Source organism: Erythranthe guttata, chromosome 8 (assembly GCF_056151865.1).
Source record: "Erythranthe guttata isolate IM_541 chromosome 8, IM_541, whole genome shotgun sequence".
NCBI lineage: Eukaryota > Viridiplantae > Streptophyta > Magnoliopsida > Lamiales > Phrymaceae > Erythranthe > Erythranthe guttata.
In genome coordinates, this window is record NC_142540.1 from 24570230 (window position 1) to 24587641 (window position 17412).

Sequence of the window (17412 nt, forward strand, 5' to 3'; positions counted from 1 at the left end):
CACAGAGTCCGGAGGCGGCGGAGAGATTTCGATCTCGTTCTCGTCTCGGTGCAGTTCCTTTTCGTACGATTCCTTCTCTTCACCTGCACTATTTCGTGAGGTCGCCCGCATCGATAGAGCGGCAGGACTGAGGAGGCGTCGGCGGTGGAGATAGATTTTTAAGAAATTTTAGAAATTACAATTTGGTGCTGTAAATTAGGTTATTTGTAATTGATTCGATATTATTTTATGTTTATTTACAAAGGGCTATTCCTAAATTAAATTATATGGGGTATTTTGGTATTTTCTCGGTCAGTTAATGGGAAAAAATCAAATGGGTCGAGTGTGCTGTCCAAAAATATTCGTAGGTGGGTATTTACTAATTATTTTATGACATGGGGGAATCGTGCAGTTACGATTTTCACAGGGGTGGTAAATGCAATTTACTCAGAAATAAAATGCTACTACATCTAACACAACCTATAAAAGTGTTAAATTTATTATTTAAATAAAATGTTATTTGACTTAAATAAAGTGAGCGGCTAAAACAAATACCATTTTTTTCTTCAATACCATCAACATACAAAAAAAAAAATAGATAATAAATAGGTAATGTCATTATTACCCTTAATGAAAATCAATACCACACACATAATTTGTGTGGTATTGATTTTATTAAGGGTATTAATGTCATTACCTATTAATTTTCTATTTTCTTTGTTGTTGGTACTAAAGTGAGAAATAAATGACATTTGTTTTAGCCGTCCCCTTAAAGAAGTGCTACACCCCTTTTTACGTTTCTTTGTGCCTTCCAATTTTGGACCGTTACAGAAAACCACCGTTTACGAGTAACCAAAATCGTCGACGGCCGGATATGGGCGTCGAAGGGAGGTTGATATGGCGATGGCTGTGGTGCAAGCGGTTACGGTGGTGACCGTGGCTACTCTTCCCGCGACGGTGGCGATCCTGAAAGAAACTTCAAATTTAGTTGCATTTTTTTAGTAAATGCGTGATCAAGTTTTCAGATTTCGCTTTTTGTTTGGTTTTCATGGCTACTCTATGTTTTAGAGGTTTTAGCATATGGGATCGCTGTGTAATATGTCTAATGGCTAAAAAAGCCCATGTGTTAAAACAATTAGCACATATCCCCTTATGTTACAAAGTCAAAGACACTAAGGCCCCTACGAGCTGGTCGTGTGATACACTCATCAAATATGCGACTGGGGTTTGATTTTCTGACGTGAAAAGACCCAAATACCCTTTACATTATAAATTTCAAAAATAAGCCCCAAGTAAAGTTTTCAATTTTTCAAGTCTTTTAAAGTTTCAGAAAAGTCATTTTCTTCCTTAAGTCAGAGACTCATTTACAATTTTCCAAAAATACACTGAACATAACTGACCGTCGCTCTCCCTCCGGCGAACACTCTCTCCGGCCTCACCTCCCTCCATATTCTCAGCCTCCGGTTCGCCCCACCACCCCAACAATTTCTACGACGAAATTCAGTTCGGATTGGAGCTAAGATTCAAGCTCATTATTTTTCTGCAAAACCCATCAAAAACCCGTGAAAATCCAAGAAAATATCTACCCCCATCGAAAATAGAGCTTTTCACATAAAAAAAAATCCACGAAAAAAACTATTTTTTACATTTTTTGGCGTCTTCTCCGGCGTCTCCCGATAGGCGCCCGTCATTGTGCAAGGTACCTGATGCCTCCGGATCCAAACCTCCCCGTTGTTTTTTCTTCTGCTTTTTATTGTCTTCTCCGACGATGCCGGCGATTACGGCTTTGGCGATGGTGACGATTAGAGCTTTGGCTGGAGTTTAGTAATTTTGCTAGGCTTGCTAAGATTCTAGAATTTGCAAAAGAAGAATTGACTGGTGTGGAACTGGCAAGGAGAAGTTGGCGGTGGAGAGGACGAGAAGAGCGGATGAGGCGGGTGGTGGAAGGAAGGGGCGGCGGCTGGGGTGTGAAGATGTGATTGTCAGATGTGGTATTGTAAGTTAGGTGGTGGTGGTGATTGCAATGGGGAAGAAGAGTTTTTGGGAAGACATGTTATTTCTGTCTGTTTGGAGGCGGCGGCTTGACGAGGTGATTGCTGGTGTTGGCGGTGGGAGTTTGCTGGTGGTCGTGGCAATTTCAATGGAGGAAGAAGAATTTTGGGGAATAAGCAATTTTTTTTCTTTTCTTTTCTTTTTCCCACTTTTCTCCATAAAAAAATGTGTTCTTTTTCTTTATTTAAGAAATTTTAATAATTCCAATTTGATCCAAAGTTTTGGATTAATTATATTTAAATCCAATTCTATTTTATGTTTGGGAAATTACAATTCAGTCCCCTAATTTAAGTTTCAGAAGTTTAATGAAATTGCAATTTGGCCTTTATTATATATTAATTCTAATTTTATGGTATAAATTGAAGGGTAGTATAGTGACTTCCTCTTAGTCAACATATTTATTTCCACTAGGGGCAGTGAACTAAATAAAATGCAATATAGGGGATTAATTGATAATTATTTTAACATGGGGGCGGCTTTTTTAGCCATTACAGTTTACACAGGGGGTATGTGCAAATAACTCCTATTTTTTATCGCTTGTTTTGAAATTGTCCATGTACAAATAGTGTTTACAGAGTTCAAGTTTAATGAAAGAAGTGACTTGTGGTATTTACATCTCCTAAAGAAAAAAAAATTGGGTTAATCTGGAGAAGATGGCTTTTCTGGAAGTGCTAAGGACTGAATTGAAATTTTTGAAAAACTTCATTTGGGGACTTAATTTTTCTGGGGTGAATCTGTAATTTCTGAAATTTATAATTGAAAGGATATTTTGGTCTTTGCAGGGTAAAAAATACACACCCAGACGCAAAATCCGCGCATAACACCGATAAGCTGTCAAGGTCCTTATTGCCTTTGACTAATTTTCATTGGGGGGTTTTGCTAAATTTTTTAACACGAGGGTTTTTCGGGCATTCGAGATTACACAGGGGTGGTTTTTGCAAAAATCTCTATTTAATCATATAAATGTAGCTTTTGTAATATATAAATTATCCTCTCATAAAACTCATTTTTATCAAAAATTTATAGATATATTTTTGTTGCTCCCAACAATGATGATATGTTTTGAGTTCTCTCTCGTACTTATGTATTGATTTTGGGAGAGTTTTTTTTACTTTTACATGGACATGGGGAGTTATTCCACAGATTCTTAAAAATAACCCCGGCCAATTTTTGCATTAAAATAGAAGTATTTTTTTTTTTATTCACGAAAACCCCCCATTATATGTTTCAATAATTACGTCCGCCCCGTGCTAATTTTAGATATCTTACTGATGATGCTAAAAATAGATCACCTTAGATAGTTGAGATCGAGGGAGCTGGGAAAGCACAGTGGATCACTGCTCACGTGCTAGATGACCCTGAGATACCTGCGAACAAAGAAAACGTGAACTAGGCCGGGGGTTGATCCGGCGGAAACCCCTCCGACGCTCAAGTCAGACGTGCGGATTTTGGAAATAGTTGAGAGAATACCAATTATCGTATAACTCAAAAAATAGGGCCTAACTTTAATAAATGAATTATGTCGTTATTTATACTTTGACGATTGGGCTGTGGTTAATTTGTTGGGCCAAACCTTATTTGAAGGTAATTGGGCTTTCGTAATAGTATGCTTCTAGATCGGGCTCGTGGCCCAGTACGTAGAGGAATAATAGGTTAATTGGGCTGGGCCAATTATGCATATCACTTACATTAACACCCATTTGTAGGAGTGGATGTAAGAAATTTACTAATTGTAGGGGGCTAGATGTAATTTCTAAAAAACTGATTTTTTTTATAATTATACTTTACCTAAGTGAGGTAGTTGTAAGGTTTTTCTTGCAAAAACCACCCTTATGTACCTCTAATGGCTTTGACTAACTAAATACCATTTAAAAAAGGGGTCATTAGCAATAAACCCCTCATATAGATAATAAATGGTGATATGTCCACCCCTTCAATCTTTCTTTGTGATAGCCCCCTAGAATTTGTATTCCCAATTATACCCTTATGTCAATTAGGATAATTAGTCTCAATTATTCCTTTTTTTCTCTCTTTCCATAACAATAATCTAATTCCTAAAAATCTCCTTCCAAATTCCTAAAAATCTCCTTCCAAATTTCTAAAAATTTGCTACCAAATCAAAAAAAATAATTTTTTTATTTTTTTTATTTTTTATTATTTTCGGATTTTTTAGCCATTTTTCATTTATTTTTATTTTTTAATATTTTTTTAACAAAAAAAATTAATTTTTTTTAAAAAAAAAATTTAAACAAAAAATTGAATTTTTTTTTCTTGACAGATTTACAACTCCGAATATGATTATAGTTAAACATGACTATATGTGACTATATAGACATATTCTTTCTTTATATTGCATTTTTTTATATTTTCAACTTAAAAATTTCGATTATATAATGTGGTATAGTCATGTTTACCAAATTATATAAAACAAAGAAGATTCCCCTATTGTTTACAAAAACAATCCAATCAAAATTCACACAAAAAATACCAATTTTGAATCTAGTTATTCGAATATGACTACAGTCATATTCAACAATAGTCATATTCGAATATGACTACAATCATATTCAAAAAATACATAAATATGACTATAGTCATATTCGAACATGACTATAGTCCTGTTATGAAAAAAAAATTCGAAAAATACATAAAGATATAAAAATAATGAAAGAGAGTCATGGGGAGTCGACGACAACGGCGATGGTGGCGGTGGTGAAGTAAAGAGAGTGAGAGAGGCTATATGTGACTATATAGACAAATTCTTTCTTTATGTGACTATATAGACATATTCTTTCTTTATATTGCATTTTTTTATATTTTCAACTTAAAAATTTCGATTATATAATGTGGTATAGTCATGTTCACCAAATTATATAAAACAAAGAAGATTCCCCTATTGTTTACGAAAACAATTCAATCAAAATTCACACAAAAAATACCAATTTTGAATCTAGTTATTCGAATATGACTACAATCATATTCAAAAAATACATAAATATGACTATAGTCATATTCGAACATGACTATAGTCCTGTTATGAAAAAAAAATTCGAAAAATACATAAAGATAGAAAAATAACGAAAGAGAGTCATGGGGAGTCGACGACAACGACGATGGTGGCGGTGGTGAAGTAAAGAGAGTGAGAGAGGCGGCGACGGTGGGGGACAAATCTGGAAAAAAAATAAAAAAAAATGAGAAAGATAACGAAAAAGAGAGAAAGAGTCTTACGTGGAAACGAATGAGGAGGCGGCGGCAACGAGCGGCGACGGTAATGGTTGTGTACAAATTTATGTGGAGACGATGGTGGTGTAAAGAGAGAGAAATCGAGAGAAACAACGAACACGAGAAATAAATAAATCACTAATCGAGTGAATCAACAATAGTCATATTCGAACCAGAGTAGTCACGTTGATGCTGCTGTTTCAGATTTGGAGAGAAAAAAAAAGAAAAAAATCGAAAAAACCTGGGGAGGCGACGACAACAACGGTGAATGACAAAGAGAGTGGGGACGTGACTACGGTGGCGGTGATGGACAAATCTGGGAAAAAAAAGAAAGAAAAAGAAGAAAAAATTGAGAAATCGAGAGAAAAGGAAAAAAGGAAATCTCCATGTAACGCATCCGACGAAGGGCGGCGACGAGGTTGGGGAACATGATTTGTTTTTTTTTGTGTTTTTTTATTTGATTTTCTTTCTCAATTACTCTTTATTTATTTTTTATATAAATAAACATGTTATATTTTTAATAATGTAAATATTAATATATATAACATGTTAGCTAAAAGGCACCCAATCTCCACCACCTACCCCTCTACAAAACATTTTGTCAGCTTCCAATGTGAACACACGTGTGGTAGGTTATGATTTTTGCATGATGTTTGGTATCAGAACCATATGGAAAATAAATAATTAAACGACGCCGAAAATCGTAGACCACGTTTTAAAATTTTGAAATTAAAACTCGATTATTTTCAAAACAAATTATTAAAAACCTAATCACATAAGGGCACTTTAGTCTTATCATGTATGGTTAGGGGTGTCTCACTAATTAAGAATGAAACTTGGGTGTAGGCAAAAGTCTCTAATAGTCAATTGGGTTTAGTTCAAAATATTTTCAATTTGAGGGGGGTATTGCATATTTCCCCTTTAAATAAATAAAAAAAATTACAGATTAACCCCAAAATTTTCATTACGCCAAAATGAAAGTTCCAGAAATTTCAATTCAATTCTTGGCAATTTCAAAACGCCCTTTCCCCAAATCAAGGCAAAATGAGTTTTTTAGTCCCGTAAATTTGCTAGTTGAGAGTTTTAGTCCACCATGTTTCAAAATCAGAATTTTAGTCATGTAAGTTACAAAAGTTGAGAATTTTGGTCATATGACCTGCTATAACAGGTAATGTGATGGTAGGTTGAATGAGTTGACATTTAAAATATAAAAACAAATAGATAAAAAACAAATTAGGTGATGTGGCTAATGAGTTGGATGATTTTGGATAAAAAATTAATACTCAATGTCAAATTCACCAAAATAATGAGGAAATTTTAACATATTAAACATTAATTTATATATTTAATTATTTTTGTTATATTTGCAATAAAGAACCACAATAAACCCATTGAATAAAATGGACAACTATATTTTTATGAAAGGAAATAAGACAAACTAATGTTTAATTAATATTTCTTAGTTTTTATTTGATGAAAATAATAATTAAACTCATATTTATCTAAATATTTCATTCTTTTACAAATCTATACATAGTGATTACAATGAACTTGAACCATCAATCAAATTCAACATAAAACCAAAAAAAACATTTTATTAAACATTGTTGTAAAGTTAAATGACATGCACAATTATAATTAGTATAAGAAATCAAATACACATTTACGAATTAACCAAAAAAAATAATAAAATATATTCAAAACTCTATTAAATTAAATGTACCAAAAAAGTATTCTAGAGCCTCCAAACATAAATTACATTATCAAACCAAGAGTAAGAAATATCCATAACGAGTAATAAAATATAGTTAATTACTATTTTTATCAATTGAAAACTATGAAATATTAATTAAAAAATAGTTACTGCAAAAATGCTTATTTCATTCATCAAATAAAAATAATTTGATGGCATATTTTATTACCCTCCAAAATTGTCCAACTCATTAGCCACATCACCTAATTTATTTTTAATCTATTTATTTATATATTTTAAATGTCAACTCATTCAACCAACCATCACATTACCTGTTATAGCATGTTATAGCAGGTCATAGGACCAAAATTCTCAACTTTTGTAACTTACAGGACTAAAATTATGATTTTGAAACATGGTGGACTAAAAACTCTCAACTAACAAACTTACAGGACTAAAAAACTCATTTTGCCCCTAAATCAACTCCTTCCCGTTTAAACTTTCCACACAAAATCCTGCCCCGATGGCGCCCCTTTGCCAGAAATTGACCAAAAGATACATTTCTCCGGACGCTTTTCTGACAGATTTTTTTTCGGTGGAATTTCTTCTTAGACACATCATTCTGTCATGTTTTTCTCCAGCAAAAAACCAACCGGCATTCAAAAGGTTTAGGACCAAATTGCAATTTTCAAAATTCATGCTATGTATCTAGTTTATCCAGCCACCCATCCCCCGATGTAATACAATTTTGACTGACTTATACAGAATTCAAAAGGTTTAGGACCAAATTGCAATTTTAAAAAATCAGGCTATGAATACAATATAACTGACTTGTACAGAATTCAAAAGGTTTAGGACCAAATTGCAATTTTCAGAAATCATGCTCTGTATCTAGTTTCTCCAGCAACCAATCCCCTCTCCACTCCCACCTTTCTTCTACTCATCCAGCTCAAAGCAACACCATTTTCGCTCGATGAGAGATTTGTTTTATAGATATAATATTATATATATTTATATGTAGTTTTTGCAAAGACCCCCTCGGATTATTGTCAACGGGAACATTGCAACTGGGTTGAATGTGTTATTTTTAAAAGTTTTTAGGGGGGGTAACATTCAGTAGTTCAAAATTCCGTTGCTACATTTTGTTTCGGGCTTCCCATCATCAGCTCTTTTCCCGCAATAGTGAATCTAAGGGCGACAAACATTCTCGTACTTTCTTTTTAATTTATCAAAAAGAAAATTACCAGAATGTTTGTGGCATATATATATATAGCAATGAAACTATGGCTTGAGAATCGGAACTTTTTCAATCTCTGGATGAATTAGCTGTTGAGTATTTCACAACCATGTTTTTAATGTGCTCTAATTTTCGATCATAGTTCATTTGCAGTTGCAAGCATAAATAACATCCTCAACATCTGTTGGAAATTTTGAGTGTTATACTCAATTTTGGTTGATTATTTAAGTGGATTAAATTTAGTTTCTCAAAATTAAATGAATGAGAAATTAGTAAAATCACTTAATATAATAAATGGAAAATAAAGATAGTGAAATGCCACATTGGAAAAAGATGAAGCTTTTGGAATATGTGCGTAATTAATGAGAAAATGTGTGATACTTTTTTCATGAAATTATCGTCATAACCTTTGAAAATCTATAAATAGATTCCAAAATCCACCATTTGATCAATTGATTTTTCACATGAAATTCAATACAATAATTGAATTCACTTCCCATCATAGCATATCATTGCACATTCTTGCAATTATCAAATTCATTTCTTTGTGTCTTTTAAAAGTTCTAAACGTCGTTTTGTTCGCTGTGTTTCAATAACTGGTGTGCTACTTTGTTGGAACTAAAATAGTCGTTGTATCTTGGGAGACGATTGCCGTAAACCGAGTGCACTGCACGGGGCTAATTTGTCTTAAGGAGAAAGAACATAATTCTTGCCTCGACTACATTTTTCTTGCCAAAATTCTGTCCAAATTTTGTTCGTTCCCATTTCAAAATACACACACCCATATAACAACATCAAAACTACTGAAGCTCGTACACAAAATTATGTAAGCAATGTCTAAAAATAGAAAAACAAATTTTATTATAATATGGCTTTTACGTTTTTATATTCGAAGTTTGGGAATAGATACTGAAGCTATTTTTAAGTAGGGTTAATTACAATCACCTCTCTGTAGTAAAGTGTAATTATAAAAAAATGATAAATTACATCTAACCCTCTGCAGTTAGTAAATTTTGTACATCCACCTTATAAAGAGTGCTAATGTAAGAAATCTACAATCTGCATAAATAAAATCCCCAACATCAAAATTATATTAAGGCTTTTACGTTTTTTTTTTAATTCAAAGTATGGAATAGCTATTGAAGCTCTTTTTGAGTAGGATAAATTACAAACGCCTTCCTGAGTTAAAGTGTAATCATAAAAAAATCCTTTTATCTTTTTTGGGAAAATACATCTAACTCCCTACAGTTAGTAAATTTATACATCCACCCCTACGAAAGGGTGTTAATGTAATAAACCTACAATCTGCAGGGGATGGACGTAATTATAGAAAGAAACTGGGGGTTTTGTGAATAAGAAAAATAGATCAAGATTTTTTTGTTAATAACATTATTCGAGCTTTTAGCACAAACCACCCCTGTGTAATCTCTAATTGCCATCAAAGCACCTGTGTTAAAAAAATTAGCAAGAACCTCCCATATTAAAGTTAGTCAAAGGCAATAAGGCCCTTCCGAGTTGATGGTGTTATACACTCGCGAAATATGCAACTTGGGATTGGTTTTTTGACCTGAAAAGACTCAAATACCCGTTAATTTAGAAATTTGGAAAACAAGCCCCAAAATAAAAGTTTTCAAAAATTTCAGTTCAATACCCTTCAAATTCAAAAAAACCCTCTTCTCCCTTTAAGTCAGGGACTGATTTGCAAATTTTTTTAATTCAGGCAAAACTCCAGCGAATCTTCGACGGCAAAGAAAGAGGATTCAGATGAATGGTTTTTAAAGCACATTTCAACTCATTATTCTCTTAGAAGGGGAAGCCTACGCGGCTCTTAGCATTATTAATACATTTCACTAACAGCTTAAGCTTTTGGTTGAGATGGTCATTCAACAGAGGGCGACAACTTTGCAAATTATCAATGACCTTTTGAAGCTGGAATTTTCTTGTCATCTTCACACGGGGCTTACATCGAGGAGTCTTTACGTTTATCTATTCGTTTCGAGTCATGTATTTTCTCATTTGTTAAGCGTTCTGGTAATCAATTAGCGCATACTCTTGCGACTAAGTTTTGTTCGTTTATCATTGATCGCATAGTAATATATCTCCTCTTCAAAACAAAGATTTTTATGTGTAATTTGTAAAATATTAGAATCGAGTTGGTGTTAAGGTTTTCTACTTTTGTATCTTTTCCATTAGTTTTCAACATATACTTGTCGAAATTTCTCAAATTTTCGACATGTACATGTCGAGTTTTTTGTCTTCTTCTTTTTTTGCTTTGAAAATGTCAAATTTCGACATTTATATGTTGAAAATTGCATGCGACTAAACTTAAAAATCAATTTCAATCAAAATTTTCAAACTCTTGTTTGTAAGTTTCAATAGAACAATGATGGCGGAGAGCGGGCGGTGGTGGTTGTGTATAAATCCGGCGAGGTGGCGGTGTAGATGCCATGCCTGATTTTTCTTTAATTATTTGGTTTTGAATAAATCAAAATGAGAAATGTTATTTTTCTGGGTTGTATAAGTTTTATATTTCAAACAAGGGGTATTTTTGTATTATCAGCTAATATTTATTAAAATGTTGGTATTGAACTAAGGAAAAGTTGAAAAAAAAAATATGTATTAAAATGTGATTTTCAACTAACAGGCATTAAATTAATAGAATAATTTTGTTTGTGTAATTACAACCACCCACAATTATTATAAAAAAATCTCTTATTTAATAGGTAAAATTAACGTCGTACAGTTGAGGGGTAGTTGCAATTACCCAAACATGAGGGAAACTTTTATAATTGAGCTTACCTTAGGGGTTTGACCATAATTTGCCTATTATTTTATTAGACCTTTATTTTTATTAATTTATTTATTAGACCTAACTCGAGAAAGATGTGTGTTTTTTATGCAAGAAAAAACAAATCGACCCTCCCGATAAAAAAAATCACTTTCCAAATCATGAAGGCAAAAAAGGGGATCCGTGTCTACAGATTTGAACCAATAAGAATCAAGCATTCGACCACCTCGATCCACGTCATACATTAAACATCTAATCTAAGCCGTAAACCTAATACAAAGAAACACAAAACACCCCATCGGTAACCGTCAGATTCCACCAATTAACACATACGGATAACAATTTCTGACCGTCGGATTCGCCTAAGCCACCGCAACCCTCCTTATAAATTAGCATTAGCCTTCTATTTCCTTTAAAATTTTATTTTCGCTCCCCAAAGAACAGAAGAGGCAAAACACGAAAAAGAGTTCAAATCAAGCAAGGTGAGTCTTCTGCTCCTTTCTTCTTCTTACTTTTTTTTTAATTTTTTTTTTTAATTCTGTTTGTTTGCACGTATTTGATTTGGATTTTTAGGTAGGTGTGTTGTTGGTTAGCGATTGATTGATGTAGATTTATGATTTTGACGCGGATTTAAGATTCTAGGGTTTTACGCGTGGTTTAATTTGTGTTCTATGTTGATTCCAAATCTTCTCTCTCCTGGATTCTATCCTAATTTCTTATTTACTATGTTCAATTGATGATTTTTGTTAAAATTAGGGTTACGTATTTCACCCAAATTCTGGCAATTTTGATGGTTCATATCGTGAAATTGTCTCTGTGGATGTGCATATAGTATATTGGGTGAATGTACGCAAACCCTAATTTGAAGATTTTTCTGGATTTTTTCAATCTAGTATTTTAATTAAGGTTTGCTCTCCTGGTTTATACTGAAATCATGAAGTATGCATCTCCTTTTTTGACTTGATGTTCATTCTGGATTGTTAATTTTCATCTTATAATGTACGAAATTAGGGTTAATTTTTTGCTGTAATGTTCGTTTCAGATGGCCCGTACTAAGCAAACCGCTCGTAAGTCAACTGGAGGAAAAGCTCCCAGAAAGCAACTTGCTACTAAGGTCCTGATCTAGATTTTGTTTGTATAGATATTGAATGCCAATTTCAGATTTTACCATGTGATTTTTGAATAAATGTTCTAATTATAAATGCATTTCTTGATTATGTATATAGGCTGCCCGTAAGTCTGCCCCAACTACTGGTGGAGTGAAGAAGCCTCACCGTTACCGCCCTGGAACTGTTGCTCTTCGGTCAGTAACTATTTCTATCTAACGACATTATGAATACGTATTCTCTGTTATTTATTGTTTGTTTATAAAAAATCTCATTTGTTTAAATCTGCGATGCAGTGAAATTCGCAAGTACCAGAAGAGTACTGAGCTCTTGATCAGGAAGTTGCCTTTCCAGAGGCTTGTTCGTGAAATCGCCCAGGACTTCAAGGTTGGTCGGCTTAAAAATATAAAACCAAATACCTGAAAAAGTATTTCATTCAATTGAAGTTGAAAGTCTTGTCTGATTTATTAAACAATTTTTGTGTGTGTGTGTGTGTGCAGACTGATCTTCGTTTCCAGAGCCATGCTGTGCTGGCACTTCAGGAGGCAGCTGAGGCGTACCTTGTTGGTCTGTTTGAAGACACAAACTTGTGCGCCATCCATGCAAAGCGTGTGACCATCATGCCTAAGGACATTCAGTTGGCTCGTAGGATCAGGGGCGAGCGTGCTTAAACACATGCTAATGGTGTTCTTTTTTAGTTTGTTGTCTCGTATTAAGACAGATAATCGTAGATATAATATCAAACTCTTGGTAGTATATAGTTTTGTCGTTTTGTTGATTAGGATTTATCGTCTTTTATGGATTATTGCTATTTTGTGTTTGTTGGATTTGAAGGATATATGCTAAAACTTGCTATTTTGTTTGTTTGAATTATTTCTTGTTTTTGTGGCTGCTCTTCAGTTTCTTGTTTTTGTGATGTTAAATCAGTGGTGTAGTTTCTTGGTAATGTTTGTTACTACTTAGTTGAGCTGACTTGAAGAATTACTGTTTGTGTGTATTTGTCGATGTAGGTCTGAAAAAAAAAACTCGAAAAACAGAGCCGTTTTGAAATTAGGGAGCCATTATATGATGATTCATGTTCAGAACTTGGGTATGGGGTTGGATTGTAGGAACATGTTAAACTAGGCAAATGAATTTAGCATTTGAAATTAGAAAGATGGTGGTAAATAGAAGTCTATGATTCAGAGTTTTTTGTGGTGAAGATTACAAACGTTAGGGGTCCATTCTTGATCTTTTATAGGACACTCATCTTTTATTTTTCTTCTTTATGAACTACAATATCCATTTTTATTTTAGGTACAACTATTTTGAAATAAAATTCGACCCCTAACGTTTGAAGTGCATTGCAAACCACACCGTGCTAGTTATGTATTACGAGCTTGGCTTAAAAAGTAGGGCAAATTATGGGATATGGTCAAATTACGAAAAAAAAATCTTCTGTTAGGGTACACGTTCACCCCAATGTTGTTAAATTACCAACTGAAGAAGAGGGTTTTCCGTAAAACAATACATAGTTGAGAGGGATTGTTGTAGTTACCCAAACATGAGGTTTGGTTGTAATTTGGCCTAAAAAATATTGACAAGAGAGTTCAAACTCGGATCCGGAGCCAATGTAGAAGTTTCTCAAATTTCTATTAAGTTAAAAAAATATAATTCTTTTGTGTACAATAGTAGTAACAAAACCCCTCTCAACATTCAGTCCTCAAACTTAAAAATTTGGCTCCGCTTATAACTCTAGGGATTATAGAAATTAGAAAGAAATCTTGGCGACCAAATTGGTTGAATGAAATTAAAAATTAAAAATTAAAAAATTCATGTTGTTTACTAAAAATCATCCTTTATTTATCATTTCGGTATAATTATACCAATTTCACCCATAATTTCATTGAAGCCGTGGCCGTCGGATTCCGGCAATTTTAAGAAATTGATAATAATTTCAGACTTTACCTATCTGAACTATACCCAACGGTAAAATACCCCCCTCAACTTCAAAATGAATCAAAATAGCCCATGGTTTTTGTAGGCAACGTTAAAATGTTTGACGCCGTTAGTTTTAGAGCAAGACCGTTAGTTTTAAAGTATTTTTACATTTGTGCCCTTGACACTTTCTTCATCCCTTCTCTTTTTTTTTTTTTTTCTCTATCGCTGATGTTTCTACCGATGGAACCCATTTATTTGCAGCAAATCCCCCAAATTTAATCATCCAGATATTTCGTATGTCTCCTTCATCGAATCACTTCTCTCTATCTCTCTCTCTCCGAATCTTCTGAAACCCCAATTAATTAACCCCAACCATTGCCGGAATGTATTTATTTTAGCGTCTAGGTATAAACTCAGTGATCGAATTTGATGTTTGTTTTATGATTTTTGACGCATTTGGATTATAGGGTTTACGTTTTTTTGCTATCGACATCAAATCTTTGATTTCTGGTGAGTTTCCTTCCGTCTGTCTTAATTTTGTGTCTACTTGGTTATTTTAATATTGACATCTTGAAGAACTCGTATACCTTTATCTAGATTAATAATTAATTGTTTTTTTTTCCCTGGATTTTTAATTAAATTTGTAATAATAAATTTAGGTTAACGAGTAAGAAATGCACGAAGAGCAGCGGAGAATCGAGCTGAATGTGTCTATTTGTTATTTTGTAAAATTCAAACTGAGATTACATATTTTCTGTTCTTAATTGATCCTTCATTACCCGTATAAGTACTCGATGATTGAAAGATTACATTTTGATTCATTTCTGCGTTTGATTATCGGATAACAGTGAAGAAATTAACAACAGGTTACAACAATGGTGATTGCCGTACATCCTAAAACCCTAAGATACTGCACATTCTACATCAACGCTTCACATTTTCGAAGAAATTTATCTCTGTGGTCAATGAAGAAAGAACCGGATCTCGAATCGGCACTTGCTCGAAACCGAAGATGGATGGTCAACAATCAAATCAAGAACATAATTCTCCGATCCCCGAACCAAGTTGCTCCAATTGAATTCCTTCAGAAGAAATTCAAAACCCTCGATCTTAAAGGGAAGGCACTCAACTGGCTCAAGAAGTACCCTTGTTGCTTTGAAGTGTACCGCGAAAAAGACGAGCTCTTTTGCCAGCTGTCGAAAAGAATGCAGTGTTTAGTCGAAGAGGAAGAAGCTATAAAAGACTCGCAGGAGCCTGTTTTTGTGGAACGGTTAGCAAAGTTGCTAATGATGAGCAAAAACCAAAGACTAAACGTTCTTAAAATTAACGAGTTGAAGAGGAGTTTCGGTTTTCCGGACGATTATTTGCTTAGGATTGTACCCAAATACTCCGACATGTTCCGTGTCGTAAGTTACACGGGGAGACGAAGTTCGATGGAGATCGAACTCATTTCAAGAAACCCAAATTTCGAAGTTTCTTCAATCGAGAAATTAGCTAAGAAAGAGGGGCGGGGGCCCCGCTTCTCGTGTTCGTTGCCTCCCACGTGGATTAAATCGTGGGAGAGGTTTCGAGAGTTCGATTCAAGTCCGTACATTTCGCCTTACAAAGAAACGATCGGGTTGATTGAAGGATCGGTCGAAATGGATAAACGAAGTATAGGTTTGGTTCACGAATTACTATCTTTGACTTTGTGGAAGAAAGCATCTATTCTAAAATTAGCTCATTTTAGAAGGGAATTTTGTCTCCCGGATAAACTGAACGTATTGTTGCTCAAGCATCCGGGTATATTCTATGTTTCGAACAGGTATCAAATATATACGGTTCTACTTAGGGAAGGGTATAACGGGTCGGAATTAATTGAAAAAGATCCGTTAGTTGTTGTGAAGGAGAAGTTTGGGGAGTTGATGCAAGAGGGTCTACATGAGTATAATCGGCGGCATTATTTAATGAATTTAGAAAAGAAAAGAAAGAAAGGCGATTTAACGATTAGAACAGAGAGAAGGAAGAGAGATAGTAATGAAGAATTATGTGAACGAGACGATGATCAAGAAGGAGGTGGTCTAGGTGGCATATTCGATGCCGAAGAAAGAAAACGGTTTTACAAAGTTCTATTTGATGATGATTCGAAATAAATTTTGATTTTTGATTGCAGTGAGCTGCAGCCAAACAGGTTACAGAATTCAAATTTTCGGGAACTAGCTCCTCTTGTTTCTCTAATTGTTTTCGTTATTTAATTTTATTTATTTTTAATTTTGTTTCGTCAGGACATGTACAGGAACGCGAATGGGAGGAAAGCTATGTACTTCAACTGAACTGAATCTAGTTTGGGTTGAATTCTAAGTGATCCATTTCTTCGTCGCCTTATTTCTAGGTACTGAGTTTTTAACGCGGTCGAATTTTCAGTTGGTGTTGAGGTTTTTTTTACTTTTATATTTAGAGTTTGTGATGGACGATTAATCTGAAGCTAATTATATAATTTTTTAAACGAGTTTTTAATTATTTTTATTATTACCCCACTAAAGTATACTCTATGCAACGCTTACCCTCTTAAAGTATCATTTATAACACTTATCTCTCAAGCACCATTCAGTTTGTATTTAAGTTTTAATACCTTAAAATTCTCTTTTACTGAAGTGAATAATTAAAAACAATAAATAAATTATATTTATTATTTGATTATCAAAAATCTCATTTGTTTAAATCTGTGTTACAGTGAAATTCGCAAGTACCAGAAGAGTACTTAGCTCCTGATCAGGAAATTGCCGGCTTATTCGTGAAATTGCCCAAGACTTCAAGGTTTGTGGGCTAAAAAACCCGATACCTTAAAAAATATTTCGTTCGATTGAAGTTGAAAGTCTTGTCTGATTTATTACATGTTTTTTTTTGTGCAGACTGATCTACGTTTCCAGAGTCACGCTAGCGTGTGACCATCATGCCTAAAGACATTAAGTTGATTCGTAGGATCAGAGGCGAGCGTGCTTAAATATGAGCATGGTGATCTTTTTTTTAGTTTGTTGTCTCGTTTTAAGACAGATAATCGTAAGTATAATACAATCAAAGTTTTGGTAGTATATAGTTTCGTCGTTTTGTTGATTAGGATTTCTCGTCGTTTATGGATTATTGCTATTCTGTGTTTGTTGGATTTGAAGGATAAATGCTAAAACTTGCTATTTTGTTTGTTGGATTCGTAGGATCAGAGGCGAGCGTGCTTAAATATAAGCATGGTGATCTTTTTTTAGTTTGTTTGTCTCGTTTTAAGACGGATAATCATAGTAGTTATGATATCAAACTCTTGGTAGTATATAGTTTGTTTGTGTGTATTCGTTGCTTTTGTTTAATTACAACCACCCATCAGCCATGTATTGTCCTACACGTCAGTTTTTACGGTGTTAAATTTGAAGAAGGGGGTTTTTCG

The 17412-nt window shown here is 33.9% G+C and overlaps 2 protein-coding genes across 2 annotated transcripts; both read left to right on the plus strand.

The window, feature by feature from the left end:
• Positions 1-11207: 11207 nt before the first annotated feature.
• On the plus strand, positions 11208-12947 carry LOC105965165 (histone H3.3). Its single transcript, XM_012989686.2, has 5 exons — positions 11208-11453; positions 12014-12085; positions 12198-12274; positions 12374-12464; positions 12578-12947. The coding sequence occupies exons 2-5, from the start codon at positions 12014-12016 to the stop codon at positions 12746-12748; spliced, it is 411 nt and encodes a 136-aa protein (XP_012845140.1). The 5' UTR covers positions 11208-11453; the 3' UTR covers positions 12749-12947.
• A 1277-nt stretch (positions 12948-14224) lies between these two features.
• LOC105965164 (Ubiquitin carboxyl-terminal hydrolase family protein) lies at positions 14225-17181 on the plus strand. Its single transcript, XM_088822503.1, has 5 exons — positions 14225-14413; positions 14740-16167; positions 16262-16368; positions 16711-16793; positions 16889-17181. Exon 2 carries the CDS (start codon positions 14873-14875, stop codon positions 16127-16129), a length of 1257 nt encoding a protein of 418 aa, XP_088678629.1. The 5' UTR covers positions 14225-14413; positions 14740-14872; the 3' UTR covers positions 16130-16167; positions 16262-16368; positions 16711-16793; positions 16889-17181.
• Positions 17182-17412: the final 231 nt, after the last annotated feature.